The sequence below is a fragment of the Hippopotamus amphibius genome, chromosome 11, assembly GCF_030028045.1.
Source record: "Hippopotamus amphibius kiboko isolate mHipAmp2 chromosome 11, mHipAmp2.hap2, whole genome shotgun sequence".
In the NCBI taxonomy this organism is placed as follows: Eukaryota; Metazoa; Chordata; class Mammalia; order Artiodactyla; family Hippopotamidae; genus Hippopotamus; species Hippopotamus amphibius.
The window spans coordinates 42,140,887-42,157,582 of record NC_080196.1 but is presented as its reverse complement, the minus strand read 5'-3'; the positions used below and the strand labels follow the sequence as shown (position 1 = coordinate 42,157,582).

Genomic DNA, 16,696 nt, shown 5'->3' with positions numbered 1-16,696 from the left:
CTTTAACATACCATCCTTCACTAAATCTGTCCATTCCTTTCACTGCAACTCCTCTTACTTCAATCCTTCACGTCATTCCCCTGCTGCCATGGCTCTCAATTCTAGAACACAGTAGCATTCTCCCAATGGTCCCTTCTGGTGAAAAGCCCAGAGTTAACCAGCATTCCAATCTCAAGCCTTTCCACAACAACCCTGTGAAGGACAATTATGGTTCCCCACTGTGGGATCAAACCAAATTCCTCACCCTCTGAAATCAAGGTTCTCTATCCTCAACCTCCCCTTCCCCCTGCCACACCACTAGCCCCACCCCAGGCTCTGGGGCTCAGTCTCGGGCATGCAACAAGCTCATTCCTACCCCTAATCATAGTGAGCCCCCTTCTCCTAACATACCCTTTACCCTCCTTCCTATCTAACTATATTCCATCCATTTCTTAAAGCCCAAGATTGACTCTTTCAGTATTTTGCCTCCAACTTGATGTACCTCCAAAGCACAGCTCTCTTTTCTTTTTTTTGTGGCACCTTATGGCTTGTGGGATCTTAGTTCCCCAACCGGGGACTGAACCCACACCCCGGTAGTGAAAGCACCAAGTCCTAACCACTGGATGGCCAGGAAATTCCCTACATTTTTTTCTATTTGCTCCAAGTACTGTAAGTCTTGCCTTTCCAATTTTTCTATCTGACCCCACACAAGACACACAGTTGCCACTTGTTCAACTGTACTAAAGTGGCTAAAGGAAATTTAATTCATCAGTTTAGAAAAGCATCTTCCTGGAGACCAGGGAACATGTCCACAGTTTTAAAAATCATCACTGCACCTAGAATAGTCCTTTGTTTGAAGTTAAGGACTCAATAAATTCTCGTTAGCGGAGACAGAATTTGCATTTTAAGAAGCATCCTGGGGCTTCCTAGGTGGCGCAGTGGTTAAGAATCTGCCTGCCAATGCAGGGGACACAGGTTCGGTCCCTGCTCCAGGAAGATCCCACATGCCACGGAGCAACTAAGCCCGTGTGCCAAAAAAAAAAAAAAAAAAAAATTTAAAGAAGCCTCCTACAGTCTTCATAAGCTTGCATTTTTAAAAACCAATTTTATCTGGACCTTGACACCCACAAGGTTTAAAATACTAAAAATTCACACATTCTTAAATATTCTTTCGGTCAATTCTAAAAAGAGAAATCATAAGCATCAAGGGTAGGAGGGTATGATGATGCTGGCAAGCATCTCAGAAAAACACCAGCTCAGGTCAGTGTGGGCTACGTTTGCTCTCATTTGACTGGATTATTTTTTGGCCATTTAAAATAAATTTTACAAACTTTAGCAAGAAAAAAATTTTACCACAAAAAAGGGGGGTGGGGATGTTAAAGTCTGCTCCATAAATAAAATGAAAAAGCTCTCCCAGAAAAATAAATGAAAATTCTGACTCAACACATAGACATCTTTTCTGGCACACTGGATTAGTAAGGAGGTTACCTTAAAAAATGACCCAGGGGGTATATAAGACAGGGTTCTTGGATTGCTAGAACAGAAACCAGGCCTAGCTGTCTATAGTCAAAAGGAATGTACTGGAAGAAATACCAAAGGCTCAGAAAATTGTAGTGGCGGGGACTATAAGGAGGCTTGGAAGATGAGCCCATACCACGGCACTCCAGGCTGGCAGCAAGAGGCACAGCCTGGTTCCACAACACAGACATCTGGTCAGGATACAGCCACTGCCCTCCGCTAGCCCTCCAACGGCCTCCTCAGAACCCAGCCTCCAAGCACTGAGCAGCCAACTATTGGAGCCTGAATCCTGCACCCACACAGGCCCAGCAGAGAAGGGAGCTAGCGCACTGGGTGGTGAGTAGGCTCTTCCTCCTCTCCAAGAGGGGCTTTCTCCAAAAAGGAGAGAATGCTCTGAGGAAGGAGTTGGCCAGTGACCCTAGAAATAATAAACCCGTGCCCCTCTCTCCACAGACACACTCACTTGCAAACTTATTCACAGAATGACTCCAGAAACATTATTCTATGCTAATTTTCTACCAGAAAAATCATTCAGTACACTCCAAATCTCTGTACTCTCCTCCAGAGGCTCTTCAGTGTATGCACACTCAGTAAATGATGACTGAATATAAGTCTAGTAAACAAGTCATTTCTGCAAAGAAAATATAATCAAAAGTTTCAATTACTTAAACTATATTAGCCCATATTACCTACTATAAAAAGTGTTTTATAAAAGCACATAACTTTTCCTATAGTGTATTTTACTAGGATTCTTATTCAAAGAAAAATCACCATCCTTCCTCCTTTTCATAGAAGTAGAAGCACTGTATGTCTGAGTTCATATCCATTTCTGTTCATCATTGCTAAGCTGCTCTCATAAAGCAAATGAGAAAAGTGTTAAATAACAGACTCAAAGAAAAGATTCTCCAGGCAGTTCTTTAATAGGACTTTACTCTCTAATGAACAAAGAGATCAACTAACTGTATACAAAGAAAGTCTACCTAAGGGATCATTTCTTTTTTGTTTATAACACTCTTTTCTTCTCTCTATAACATTTTGTTTCTACTTGCTTTAAATTTTTATTCTTTTTGTAATAATTTTTTTACATGGAGTAGAAATTCACTCTATCTCCTTTTGGAAGTGCTCACAAAATACCACAACCTAAGATAATGCTTTATGACACTTGAGTTACTAATTTTCCATTTTAAGAGGAGTTAAAAAGCATCCTACTCTGTCTATGAACTTTTTTAAGTATATTTGGACAAAGCACACAAAAGACAGGTTCTTACTCTGCCTCAGATATATAACCAGATTTGCAGAAACAGTCCACTTTTGATTAACTACACTAAGGAAACAGCAGCAGAACACAATTTAAATGATTAAGATGTCCCAAAAAAAAAAAAAAGGAAAAACCCACTCATATTTGCTTTGCAAATACTTCTGGTGCTCACATTTGGACACAGTATATCATTCAGTAATGTTTCTATTTCAAATTAAATCAGGAAGTTGCACTGTGATGACCTTTTTCAGTAAAGTCTGGGTTGGCACTTTGGGGAGAATGTTAGGAAGAGAGAGAAAATAAGTTTAAGGCATGGTCTGTGAGAAGGAAAAAATCCAGTTTTCTTCCTTTTTGAGTAGGGAAAAACCCAGTTCTTCCCTACTGAGTGTTTCTTCCCTGTGAGTCTCCTTTACTACTCACACAGAACTCCTGACTTCTAAGACTTCTGATCACCAAATGTGTGTGGGGTTTTCCACACCAAACAAGTCCCTGCAACACCAGCTGGGTGTCCTACAATTTAACTCAATTCTGCCAGTATCTACCCAGAGAAAATGTCTACCTGAAGATCCCACAGATTAAGGGCTCAGTCCTACAGAACTATCCCCTCCCCCTGCAGATGCCAGTCACAAGCCCAGGTGCTTCTAACCAACCAGCTACAGATGGGCGGTTCCAATCACATACCACTCCTTGGGTTCCATTAATTTGCTACAGTGGCTCACAGAACTCAGGGAAACACTTACTTACATATACCAGTTTATTAAAGGATATAGATGAACAGCCAGATGAAGAGATACATAGGGTGAGGTCAGGAAGGGTCCTGAGTGCAGGAGCTTCTGTTCCCATAGAGTTTGGGTACATCACCCTCCCAGGGTGGCTGTGTTTGCGCACTGGAAGTTCTCCGAACCCCACAGAGGCTTCATAACATAGGCATGATCAATCATTAACTCCATTTTCAGCTCTTCTCCCTGCTCAAGAGAATGAGGGGGCAGGGCTGAAAATTCCAAGCTTCTAATCATGGTTTGGTCTTTCCAGTGACCAGACCTTATCTAGGAGCCATCCGGAAGCTCACTCAGAGTTGCCTCGTTCAAACAAAAGATATTCCTATCACATTACAAGGGTTTCAGGAGCCCTGTGTCAGGAACAGAGGTCAGAGACCAATACTAGAATAAGAGACACTCCTAGTGTTCTTGTCTCTTAGGAAATTACAAGGGTTTTAGGAGCTCTATGCCAAGAACCAGGGACAGAGATAAACATATATTTTCTATTATCTCACGGTCTGTCTCAAGAGGAGCTGAAAAGCCACAATTCCACTCAGAATTCGACCTGCTCCCCATTCCACAGCGGGGGACAAAGGCACATGGCTAAAGTGACAGCTTCATACCATATCTAGACTTATACATTACCTTGAGACGGAAGGTATTATGGTTTAAAAGGTCAACTCTGAGTAGTCCAAAGAATGAGAGTTTAGAAATCAGCAAACCTGGCCTGACCCAGACGACTGCTGAGCTGCTTTTCAGGAGCTTGAAGGCACGTAAGCTTCCATGTGACAGCACTTCCTGACACACATAGCCCACTGCCAACACATCCCCAGCCTTGTAAGAACTGATCCTACACACACACACACACCACTCCATTTCCAGCAGTTCCCCACTCTAGAGGAATCCCTGGCACTTAAGGTAACCAAACCTTAATAAAACTAGGTAAGTGTTGAAAAGTCACAGGTACTCAAGTGGCCTGGGTTCAAATACATTTCTAGGAAAAACTTCTATTAAACAAAAAATGTCCTCCAACCTATTCTCTGCAATGCACTGTAGTACTAACTTTTATAAACAAACTATCTGACTTGTGTACAACAGCCTGCTACACACACACACACACACACACACACACATGTACACACAGAAGACTCAAGGGTAAGAAACCAGGCAGCTAGAGAAGATAGGTGGGAAGATTTATTTTTCACCCTATATCCTCTGTACCTTTTAAATTTTGTAGTATGTGCATATATATTACCTATTCAAGGTAGTCTTTCTGAGTAAACTACCCTAAAAACAGTATAAAGAAACTTTAGGGTCTCTACTTTGGGTCCTTTCAGACATATCTCTTGAAAAGATTACAGTACTTTATCTCCACCTGCACCTTACTTACATACAGCTTCTTCACATAAACTCTTACCAACCTGTTCACTTTACACCTCACATTTAAAGGAAAGAAAGTGGTTTCATGGGATGTTACTGGTTTGTTTGCTGGCTGGCTTTGCAGGACAGGGTATAAGGAGATCCAGGAAAACTGGAAAGGTGACAAGGCCCCACAGGATCTGGTTCCCTCCCACCTCTCCAACATCTCCAGCTATACTGACTGGCTTCCTGTTTTTCTTCCTTCTCAAGCTCATTCACCACTTGAGGCCTCTGTAATTGCTCTTCCCTCTACCTTGCCTTTCAGGGACCACTGAATCTGCCAATTACCCCCACCGCAATCTCAGTCACATCCTACACTTACTTCGTGCTCAGCACCCACCACTGCCTAAAATCATCAAGTTCACTGATGTTTTTGCTCATTTACTGTCTCCTGGCACTTATATCAGATACTTCACAAAAGCAATGACTTCCATTTTGCCTTGTTCATCACTGTGTCTCCAAAAGAGTGTCCAACCTGGAAGCAGGCACTCAAAAGTTTGTAGAACAAATGAGTAAATGAATGAATGAATGAATGAATATAAGAATGAACACTTTTCCCTATTCAAAGGGTTAGGAAGCAAAAGGCTTCAAGAAGGCTGGGAAAAAGACTGGGAAAACTCTTGAGCAAAAAAAAAAAAAAAAAAATTGAGCACCCATGTTACTTTAAGGCAGAAGTTCTCAAACTGGATTCAAGAAGTTTTCTTGGGTGTTGAGAGGACTTTACTCAGAAACTCAGGTGCATATGTTTTATCACTAAATTTTAAGTTTGGGGACTTGCCTGGTGGCACAGTGGTTAAGACTCTGTGCTCCCAATGCAGCAGGGCAGGGTTCAATTCCTGGTCAGGGAGCTAGATCCCACATGCATGCTGCAACTAAGAGTTAGCATGCCACAATTAAGGAGCCAATGAGTCGCAACTAAGGAGCCCACCTGCAGCAACTAAGACCTGGCGCAACCAAATAGATAAATAAAACGTTAAGTTTGAACTTTATTTCCAAATTCAATTCCTTCTTTTTCTTTTCTTTTTTTAAAAAGAGAACACGTATTTTTTTATTTATTTATTTTATAAATTTATTTATTTATTTTATTTATTTATTGGCTGCGTTGGGTCTTTGTTGCTGCACACGGGCTTTCTCTAGTTGCTGCGAGTGGGTGCTACTCTTCATTGTGGTGCACAGGCTCCTCATTGTAGTGGTTTCTCTTGTTGTGGAGCATGGGCTCTAGGCGCATGGGCTTCAATAGTTGTGGCACACGGGCTCAGTAGTTGTGACTCATGGGCTCTAGAGCACAGGCTCAATAGTTGTGGCACACGGGCTTAGTTGCTCCATGGCATGTGGAATCTTCCCAGGGCAGGGCTCGAACCCGTGTCCCCTGCATTGGCAGGCGGATTCTTTACCACTGCGCTACCTAGGAAGTCCAATTCCTTCTTTTTCAAAAAAATTATTTATTTATTTATTTATTTATTTATTTATTTATTTATTTATTGGCTGCATAGGGTCTCTGTTGCTGCACATGGGCTTTCTCTGGCTGTGGAGAGCGGGGACTACTCTTTGTTGTGCTGCACAGGCTTCTCAGTGAGGTGGCTTCTCTTGTTGCAGAGCACGGGCTCTAAGCATGTGGGCTTCAGTAGTTGTGGCACATGGGCTCAACAGTTGTGGCTCACGGGCTCTAGAGCACAGGCTCAGTAGTTGTGGCGCATGGGCGTAGTTACTCTGTGGCATGTGGGATCTTCCCAGACCAGGGCTCTAACCTGTGTCCCCCGCATTGGCAGGATGATTCTTAACCACTGTGCCATCAGGGAAGCACTCCTTATTCTTCTTTTGTCCACATATCTTTTTTGCCTATGACGATCTCTTTGCTCTGTTTCATGTTAACTACCATCAATCAAATGGTTTAGACTCAGCACCCATAAACTTTACATTGTGTTTCTTTTACTCTGACCTACATAAAGAACGAAGCAATGATGACAGGAAAATCTTATGGGCATCTCTATCAATCTTCAACTTCAAATTAACTACTTTAATATTAACTAAACTTTAGAATCCAGATTTGACATACATTATTGACTATGAACCACTATTGACAAGTCATTAAAATAGTATCTACTTCTTGACTGCAGTTTGCTGGTCTATTTATTTACTTATTAATAAAACGTTCTAGGCTATCAGCAAAATGACACCCTGTCACTAAGACTGGAAATAAGAAAAGAGTTGGGAGACTTCTCTGAAACCTATCTAACAAAACATTATTGGTAGACACTAGCATTTGGTATATTTTGGTTATTTTCAGTTTCTCCACTAGATGCAAGCTTCTTGAAAGTAGGGACTATGTGTGCATTCATTCATTCACAGTCAACAAATAATATTGAGCATCTACTACTGTTCTAAGCACTGAGGACACAGGACTGAATAAAACAGACAAAAGAGAAAAATTCCTATCCTCAGGGACTAGCTTGCATTCAGTTGAGAGGAAACAGACAATATATAGATGAATACATAATACGTCTTGATGGTGATATGTGCTGCCAAGAAAAAAAGCCTAAGAGATGCACAATGGACTGGTGTTATCTTATACAGGGTGATCATTAAAGACCTGTCTGATAAGGTGAAAATTAAACAAAGACTTCAAGTGAAGAAGCAAGCCATGGGGGAGAAACAGCACAGAAGCCTCGAAGAGAGGGATGAGTAAGAGGGAGAGTGATAAGAGATGAGGTCAGAGCTATGGCAGGGGACCAGATCATCCAGAGCACTGGAGATCACGGTTAAGACTTCAGATTTACTGAGACAGAATGCCACTGGAGCAGAGGAGTGACATGACCTGCCTTCTGTGTCAGAAGAATCACTCTACCAGCTATAGTAGTGATGACTAGAGGCGTAAGGGCAGAAGCAGGGAGACCAGTTAGGAAGATAAAGCAATAATCCAGGCAAGGAGCAATAATGGGTTAGGCTAAAATAGCACAGTGGAGGGACCTCCCTGGAGGTCCAGTGGTTACGACTCCACCATTCCACTGCCAGAGGCACGGGTTCAATCCCTGGTTGGGGGAACTAAGATCCTGGAAACTGCACCGCCAAAAAAAAAAGTGTGCTGAAGGAATGAATAAACAAATGTATTCTTGAACAAGAGCCCTTCTTTTTTGTACTACTTTATGAAAAAGAATATAGATTGCTTCATACCCAGTAGATACACAACACTCTATTTATTGAGAAATGAGAATCACCCAAAAGCAAAAGATTAGGGCAAGGAGTGGAAAAGAAAAATGAAGACTGCAGTACAATTTCAGACCAGAATTCACATCTTGGATGTAGGTAGAAAAGGAGGTAATGGAAAAAACAGGTAACTGACTAGCCCGTATTTATTAGGCAGGCACAAGGGAAAGTGTACACACACACACACACACACACACACACACACACACACAGCCTCAGGGAAGATTTAGAGAAATGACGGTCAGAAATGTCCAGTCAAATGACTGGATCCGTGCACATGTGGTGATCCTAGAGCAAGGTAATACTCTACAAGGACCAAGATATGCAACAAAACAACTCCCCAACCAGCCTGGGATCCACTGGAAACCCTTCGTCACCGTTTTCACCCCTGGGATTGCCACCTGAGCCTTACTCCCCACTCTAGAGCCTGGGGGAAGGTATAGTCAGCAGGGACACTCTTCCACCTACTCTTCTGGGGCATTTTTACTGACAAACACTTACGCCACCAGTCTCCACTCACTGAGGATCTTCAATGTCAATCATCTCCTCATCCAACCTAGTCAGTTCAAGGATCTGAGAAAATGAGAACCAGGAGGCCCATGCCAAGAGATGCAGGGCTCCTGATGGAAAAGATCAACAACCTATATTTTCCAGCTCTAGTTTCTATGAAGAAAAACAAAAACCTGAAAACATTCATGAAGTGATCTATGTGCTGAGTCCTTCTAGACTTTTAAGACTCACTCCTCCATCTTTTTTAATTTGCTAATCCATACTAATTGGGCAGCAATTGTTTTTTAGTGACTTGAAAGCAAAACAAGCAAAACTAAGACCTTTAAGGACAGTTTTGTCCCTTCTTTTTAAAAACAGTTTTAATGCACAAGGAAATCTAACTGGGACGATCCTATCAGTACTCACTTTTCTCCCTCAGTAAACACAGACCCCTTACAAGCAACTCCAGCTTTCCTAGGTGCTGTGATGTCATTTGATGCATGGTAAGTATCACCAGCCTTTCTAAGAGAGTATTTCACATTGCTAGATACTTCAACTGTCTAAAATGCCTGTGTGGCTTCTCTGGTAGCACAGTGGTTAAGAATCCACCTGCCAATACAGGGGACATGGGTTTGATCTCTGGTCTGGGAAGATCCCACCTACCGAGGAACAACTAAGCCCATGTGCCACAACTACTGAGCCTGCGCTGTAGAGCCCTCGAGCCACAACTAATGAGGCCACGCTCCACAACTACTGAAGCAGCGCACCTAGAGCCCATGCTGTACAACAAGAGAAGCCACTGCAGTGAGAAGCCCACGCACCGCATCAAAGAGTAGCCCCCACTCGCTGTAACTACAGAAAGCCCGGGCACAACAACAAAGACCCAACACAGCCAATAAATAAAAATAAACAAATTTATAAAAATACATAAATAAATAAAATGCCTGTGTTGGGAACTCCCTGGTGGTCCAGTGGTAAGGAATACGCCTTGCAATGCAGGGGACACTGGCTTGATCCCTGGTCAGGGAACTAAGATCTCACATGCCTTGAGGCAACTAAACCCTCATGCCACAACTACTGAGCTCACCATCATCAAAGAGAGAGCCTCTGTGCCGCAAACTACAGAGCCCACGAGCCACAACTAGAGAGAAGCCCGCACACCGCAACAAAGAGTCCACAAACCACAAGGAAAGATCCCGCATCAAAGAGTCCGCAAACCGCAAGGAAAGATCCCGCATGCTGTAACTAAGACGCAATGCAGCCAAAAAAATTTTTTAAAAAGAAAATGAATAAAATAAATATTTTAAAAAATAAATAAATAAAATACCTGTGTTACACTCCCCTACCTCAGTCCAGGGAGGGCACACACAGTACAAGCACTTTCTGTAATCACAGATGCTCCAAAAGGAAAAGAATGGGGAAAGAGGGAAAATTTCACTGGAAGTGCTTCAAGAAGACCCAAAGTGAAAAACATGACAAAGATGAATGTCATATTACCCAACTTAGCATAATAAAATCTTACTCAAGAAATATGTTTCATTCTTCTGTACTGTTTATGAAAAAATAGTAATTGGAGGATATGGTAGATTAAAAATATAAATATAGGGAATTCCCTGGCCGTCCAGTGGTTAGGACTCCACACTTCCACTACAGGAGGCACAGGTTCAACCCCTGGTCAGGGAACTAAGCAAGCCACATGCTGTGGCCTAAATAAATAAATAAATAAATAAATAAATAAATAAATAAATGTGTATTTACTTACTAATCTTTGTTAGCCCACAATCCTGTCTGGAGTGTGGGTCTACTGTTGCACTGCAAGTTGTCTTTCATATATTATAGCCACCATGCATGACCTATATTTTCCAGCTCTAGTTTCTATGAAGAAAAACAAAAACCTGAAAATATTCATGACGTGATCTATGTGCAGAGTCCTTCTAGACTTTTAAGACTCCCTCTCCATCTTTTTTTAGTTTGCTAATCCATATTAACTGGGAAGCAATTTTTTCAGTGACTTGAAATTATCAGGCCATTCCAAAGCATTTGAAATACTTCTCACAAAACCATTCTTTTTGAACTCAAATTTCACCAGCTGACGTGATATTTAATTACTCTGCATAATTACAATAACAAGTACAATGAACATAAAAAGATACAGGGATAAGTACAACTGACTCTTTATAGGAACACGATTGGTTCTGAGGCAACACAGTCCGGGGCCTGTCAGGCCCAGCGGCTCACAGAGTAACAAGTGCACCAAGTGGTTAAAGCGGAGGTTGGGCAAGAGACCGTCCGCTGTACAACAGCTTTAAAGCACTATAAGAAATGTTAGTTATCACGACTGCCCCAACCTAAAGACTTTAATTTATCAAAATGTGTCAGCATAATTAGTAAAACATCTAAGAAGGGAGATTTTCCTGATTTATCAACCAGAAAAGCAGCCAGAAGTTTGAAGGAAAGGGAACTCATTTTCATCACGTTGTTGAGTCTGTCCCACTAGCCTCTGAGCTCCCTCACTGTCTGTCTCCTTTGTAACTGTATCACCGAACCTGACACTTGGTGAGTGCGTAATAAACTTGCTCAGTAAACTTGCTGAATATGTTCACACACCCTAACCTGGATCAGTATTTCAGCTGCTATCACTGCTGGCCTATAAATAAAATTTTCTGGAGCAGGAAAAACTGAATGTTACAAGGTTTGACTCATGGTCTATTATCTGCTAATATTTTCCACCTTTTTCTTTACATTGTAAGTATGTTTCCTGATATTGGTTAACTAAATTTATAAATCAGGGTCTTATTCATACTTACATTATTACTGTATTAATGCTGATAGTATTCTGTAAACTATTCTATCTTGATTAAACTCATTAGTGCTCATTAAAAAATAAAATTGGGTTGAATGTCCTATTGAGTTTGAATTTCACACTCCCACAACGTGTGGCAGCTAATACTCCCAGTTTCTGGCACTGCTATTGAGAACATAAAAGTTCTCCTGGAACTAACAAATTACTTCCCTTCCAACACAATTATATAATCTAGGAGTTGAATGGCACTCTAGAGATTATTCTGTAGTCCAAAATCCCTCCCAATTAAGGGTTCCAATCAAAAACTACTCAACTTTTGGGGGCAGGGAGGGATGTTTACCTTTAAATCCCACATTACAGAATGCTGCACCTATACAGTAGGCTCTTTATATTTGTTTGAACAAATCTAAAATAGGCCCATTTCATGAATTTTCTTATTCTTCTTAGGCTTAAACTGTAACATCTACTGAATCTGTAATTAAAGATTTGCATGAATCTTCTGCTGATTAACCAATGTTCAAAAAGAAATTCGGTAGAGGAAACTCCATGATCAGTCAAATGTTTTAACATTAATGTTGCTTGTACCAGTACATAATAAAACTTTAACAGAAAATGGAAAATCAAGTCTTCATTACTTTGCTTATGTTTCCAATTTATCCAAAATACTCATGTTCTCAATTTCCAGTATGATTTTTTTAACAAATAGTCTTGCATCATTCATACAAGTAAATTATACACCCTTTTACTTATAATTGGGGTGCTCACAGATGTAACCATAGTGCTATAGGAAGACGTTATTATGCTAATTAGTTTTCCCTCCAGTTAACAGCCTGTCATCTCATCTGATTTCCCATAATATGATATGATAATGAAGAGAACAAAGCCTCTGGAGCAGTAAACATCACTAATTTTTTTACTTTACTCAAATATGTATTCCAAAACAGTACATAATTTACAGCAAGGCCCCTGCTTAGCAGGCTATTACAATGCATCTGTTTTGAGGACTTCTACAATATATTCTAGGACACAAAGTACACATTTCCAAATTCAGTTTCCTACTGTTTTGCTTAAAGGGAACACACAAAATCTCTCAACAGCACAACTACAGTGCTCTTAACTTTTTTTTTTTTTCAGGCAATAAATTCCCACTTCCTCCTAAATATCTTTGGACAGCAACTTCTGGCAACCCATCCGTGTCTTTCATCACAGCTTCTTTTCATAACTAACGGGTCAAGTTCTTTTCTCCCCATTTCAACACGATGCACTGTACTTGCAGCTCTGCAACGATAGCCCACTGCTGAATGCCGGAATACAGCATATTGAATTTCACTGCCCTTTATTGTTTCCAGTTTAACTGCCATTTTACCACCACACGAGAGAAACGCGTTCCCACAGGCATCTTATGAATTTCCAAAGCAGCTATTCTTTGAGGATTTACAAAACATTTGCTTTCTCTGAATTCCCTTTTATCACCACAGAAACGGCTTTGGGGAGCGGAGATTTTTTAAGTACCCTATGCAAAAAGAAACTGATTCTAAGCATTTCTATTTTGCAAGCAAATTTAATCCTAAAGGCCTTCCTATAGCGCAGTAGAGGAATGTCAGGGCAAAGATCTTAAATACCGCTTTTGGCCTTCCCAATTAAAACGAAAATTTTTCAACACACAAAGGTTATCTTATCAAACGTCCTTTCTTCTCAAGCTACATCCTAAGGGCTACCCAGCGCAGTGTAAAATAAACAGCTGGCTTTGGCTTTTCCACAACGCCCTACATCTTCCTAAGACTCCCGCACTCGGGCTCACAGACGCACATAATCCCTCGGCAAACCTCAAACCTGCCAACGAAGTGGACCCTTTCTCTGCCACAAAGGGCTGGCCCCGCGCCTCGTGCACGGCGGCCTCTGCACACATGTGCTGAACTGACAAGTGCGGAGCTGCCTTTCCTGGAACCAAAGCTGCAGGCCTGGACCGAAAGCCACACGCTCTTCCCACCCACTGCCTTCTGCCCGCCGCCCGTCTCCCCAGTGACAGGCGGCCCGCTCGGAAGTGCCCCGGCCGCGGCTGGCGTCCCCGTGCACCCGGCCCGTGCCGTATGGCCACGCTCGGACCCACTTCCCCTCCGCCCACCGTCCTCTTTCCTTCTCCCTCTTCCTCGCCTCAGGAAATCCCGTCGGAACTTCACTCGGGCGAGCGGTACGGCCCAGCCCGGGGCCCAGGCACAACCTCTCCCGCGGCCGCGGCCGCGCCCCCCGCCCCTCGGCCCGAGGCGGCCGCCGACCCCGGGGACCCCCGGCTCGTCGGGCCCGGCGCCTCACCTCCTCCTCACTCTCGCTGCGGAAACACAGGCACGCGGCCCGCTTCTTGTAGCCGTCGCCGTCATAGGTGCGGGTCTGGTTCGACTTGAGCTTCATCATCCTCCGGGCCCGGGTGGGGGTGCGGCGCGGGTGGCGGGAGTCGAGGGTGGGGAGCCCGCTCCGGACGGCCGCGCGCGCGCGCGCGCGTCCCCGGCTCGGCCAAGGGAAGCAGGGAGGGGGTGCCGCTTCTCCACTACACGGCTCCGCCGCTGGCCCGCCGCGGCCGCCTCATTCCCCCCGGCCCAGGCCCCGCGCCGCCGCCGCCGTCACGGCTGCCGTCGCCGCTGCCGCCACGGCCGACGCCCCCTCTGCCGCCGCCACCCCCGACGACGACCGCGCCGCCATCTTGGGCGCGCTGCGTCAGCGGCGTAAGGCCGCGCTGGCCTGCGGGACGGCCGCGCGCTCGCAGCGCAGGCCGCGTTCGGGAATCACGCCCTCCTAGTCCGCGCGGCGTAAACGAGCGTCTGGAATGAGGGGGCCGCGCGACTGAGGTGGCCGCTACGCTAGTAGCGTAGGGGTGAGGCAGGTGGGGCGCGCTGGGAAGAAGCCGGGGGGGAAAAGGGGTGCGGGTGCCGGGCAGCTCCGCTCAGCTGAGGAAGGGGAAGCGAGGAGTTGCCCAAGGTCACGCCGCCCGGGCCTTGGCCTTCCCCATCCATCTGGGAGCGGGTGAGGGGCAAAGCCTAGAGGTAAAAGTGGGATGCAATTAAATGCAACAGAGAGTGCAACCTGAGATGCCTGGGATTAAGGACGGCACGGAAACGGGGCAGGGGGTGGTGCACTGACATCCAGAAGCTCTCGAAGTCTTATGGGCTGGGGCATGTAGTCCACTGAAAGAACAAATGTTTATCCTACATTTCTTTATTGGTGCAAAAAAAGCAAATGCTTCCTCTCTAGGTATGCAGGAGGGCCAGAAAGGAATGAGAGTGTGTGTGTATACGTGTGTCTGTGTGTACACACACATAATGCAAATCATAAGACATCATCATTTTTGGCATTCAAGGAGGAGGATATATTGTGGATGTCAAACAGGTTCTCCAGGGAAAGGTATACAGCTAGACGCCCTCCAGCAAGGAAAAGGGAGTATGATGAAAAGGGAGTATGACTTGGGAAAGTTCTCAGCAGCCCAGACCAAACCTGGTGCTGAAGATCCTGTGCAGGATTTGTCTGTGAATTGCTTATGACCCCTTTTTTGAATTTGCTTGTATTTAGCATAGTCAGAAAAGATCGGAATTTGAAACCAAACCAACCTAGATTGGAATCTCATTTACATAATTTATTTATCCCTGTAAAATAGAGATAATAAACCCATTTGGCACCTGGCACATAGTAGTCACTAAATACATTGCAACTACAGGCATACCTCAGTTTATTGTGTTTTGTTTTGTTTTTTACAAATTGAAGGTCTGTGGCAACCCTGCATTGAGCAACAATTATCCAACAGCAATTTTTCCAACAGTATTTGCTCACTTCTTGTCTCTGTGTCACATGTTGGTAATTCTCGAAATATTTCAAACTTTTTCATTATCCTATGGGCAGTGATCTTTGATGTTACTACCACAACTTGCTGAAGGCTCAGATGATGGTTAGCATTTTTTAGCAATGAAGTATTTTTAAATTAAGGTACATACGTTGTTTTTTAGACATAATACTGTCACACACCTAATAGATTACAGTATAGTGTAAACATATGCCGTAGGAAACCAAAAATTCCTGTGACTTGCTTTATTGCAGTATTTGCTTTATTGTGTGGTCTGGAACTGAACCAGCAATATTTCCGTGGTATGCCTGTAATGTTACTGACATTTCACTAAGCCCTTGACACATAAGATATGGAATTTCAGTTCGTTTTAGTCAATCTTCATGCAACAGAATTCCCAAAATCTTGGTCATTTTGCTTGTCTTTCTAGCTTTCTCCCTCTGCCATTATATCTCTAAAAGAAAGAAAGATACAACCAAAAGTTCTGATTGTAGAAATACTGTAACATGTGCATTGTCAAAAATTTGAAAAAAAAATAGTATTTTTTTAATTAAAAAACTAAATTATGGGTGGGGGAGGTGAGGGGAATGATACATGATTTAAAAAAAACTCACTAAATTATGGATATCTTGGAGCACATTCTGTAGAGATTTGTATCCTGATTTTTTTTCTGGTCTTTTCCATGTCATTAAGGTTTTTTTTTTTATAAAATACCACCTCTAATTACTACCCTATAGTCCATTATTTTTACCACCCCCCACCCCCGTTAGAACCTTAGGTTGTGTCCTCTGTTTCATTAGAATAGCAATGAACATCCTGTAGGTAAATTCTTGTCCCTGACTCAGTTCCTCAAGATAAGTTCCCAGAGGCAGATAAAGGGGGATAGGAACACACTTATGGCTCTTGGTGCTTTTGCCAAAGGCTTTCCAGAAAAGTTGTGTAACACCAGTGGCTAGACAGGTACATTGTACTATCTGCCACTTTCATAAGGTTGAGAGCAGAATTGCAAATGGCATTCCAGGTTTCAGCACACCAGAGTAAAGACAATAAGCAAATTGTCACCTCTTGAGGACAGGCACAGTGTCTCACAGTGTCTCATTTACCTTGATATCTCCACCTCCTAGCACAGAGCTTTGTCCAATATAAGAGCTCGGTAAATGTTGATTGACTAGATGGATGGAGGTTTTCTGTTGGTGTCTAATTCCTTCTCCACCTTTTATGGGCCTCTTTAGTTGCAAGAACTCACTAGATTGCTCCCAGATCCCTTGCCTTAGTAGTAGTAATTAATTTTTATTCATTCAGAAAATGTTAACCAGAGGATCACACCCTTTCCTGGAAGATAATGGATAAATACTAGATGTAAGTTCATAAAATAATTGTACTTATTAACATATTATTCCAGTTAAATACTTCTCTGAAAGTCCTATAGGAATAAATTA

The 16,696-nt window shown here is 43.0% G+C and overlaps 1 protein-coding gene across 3 annotated transcripts in view; it reads right to left on the bottom strand.

Annotated features, from left to right (window-relative positions):
* The window catches only part of NUDT3 (nudix hydrolase 3), a 112,397-nt gene extending 98,252 nt beyond the window's left edge, over window positions 1–14,145 (bottom strand). For 2 of the 3 annotated variants that reach the window (XM_057699293.1, XM_057699294.1), the window contains exons 1-2: window positions 13,742–14,130; window positions 3,500–3,720 (exon numbers count right to left, since the gene is read on the bottom strand). In XM_057699293.1, the coding sequence (XP_057555276.1) occupies window positions 3,500–3,613 (114 nt within the window). In that variant the 5' untranslated portion in view covers window positions 3,614–3,720; window positions 13,742–14,130. Of the gene's footprint in view, window positions 1–3,499; window positions 3,721–13,741 lie in introns of all 3 variants that reach the window. The other variant, XM_057699295.1, reaches the window with a different exon arrangement.
* Between the last annotated feature and the right edge of the window lie 2,551 nt (window positions 14,146–16,696).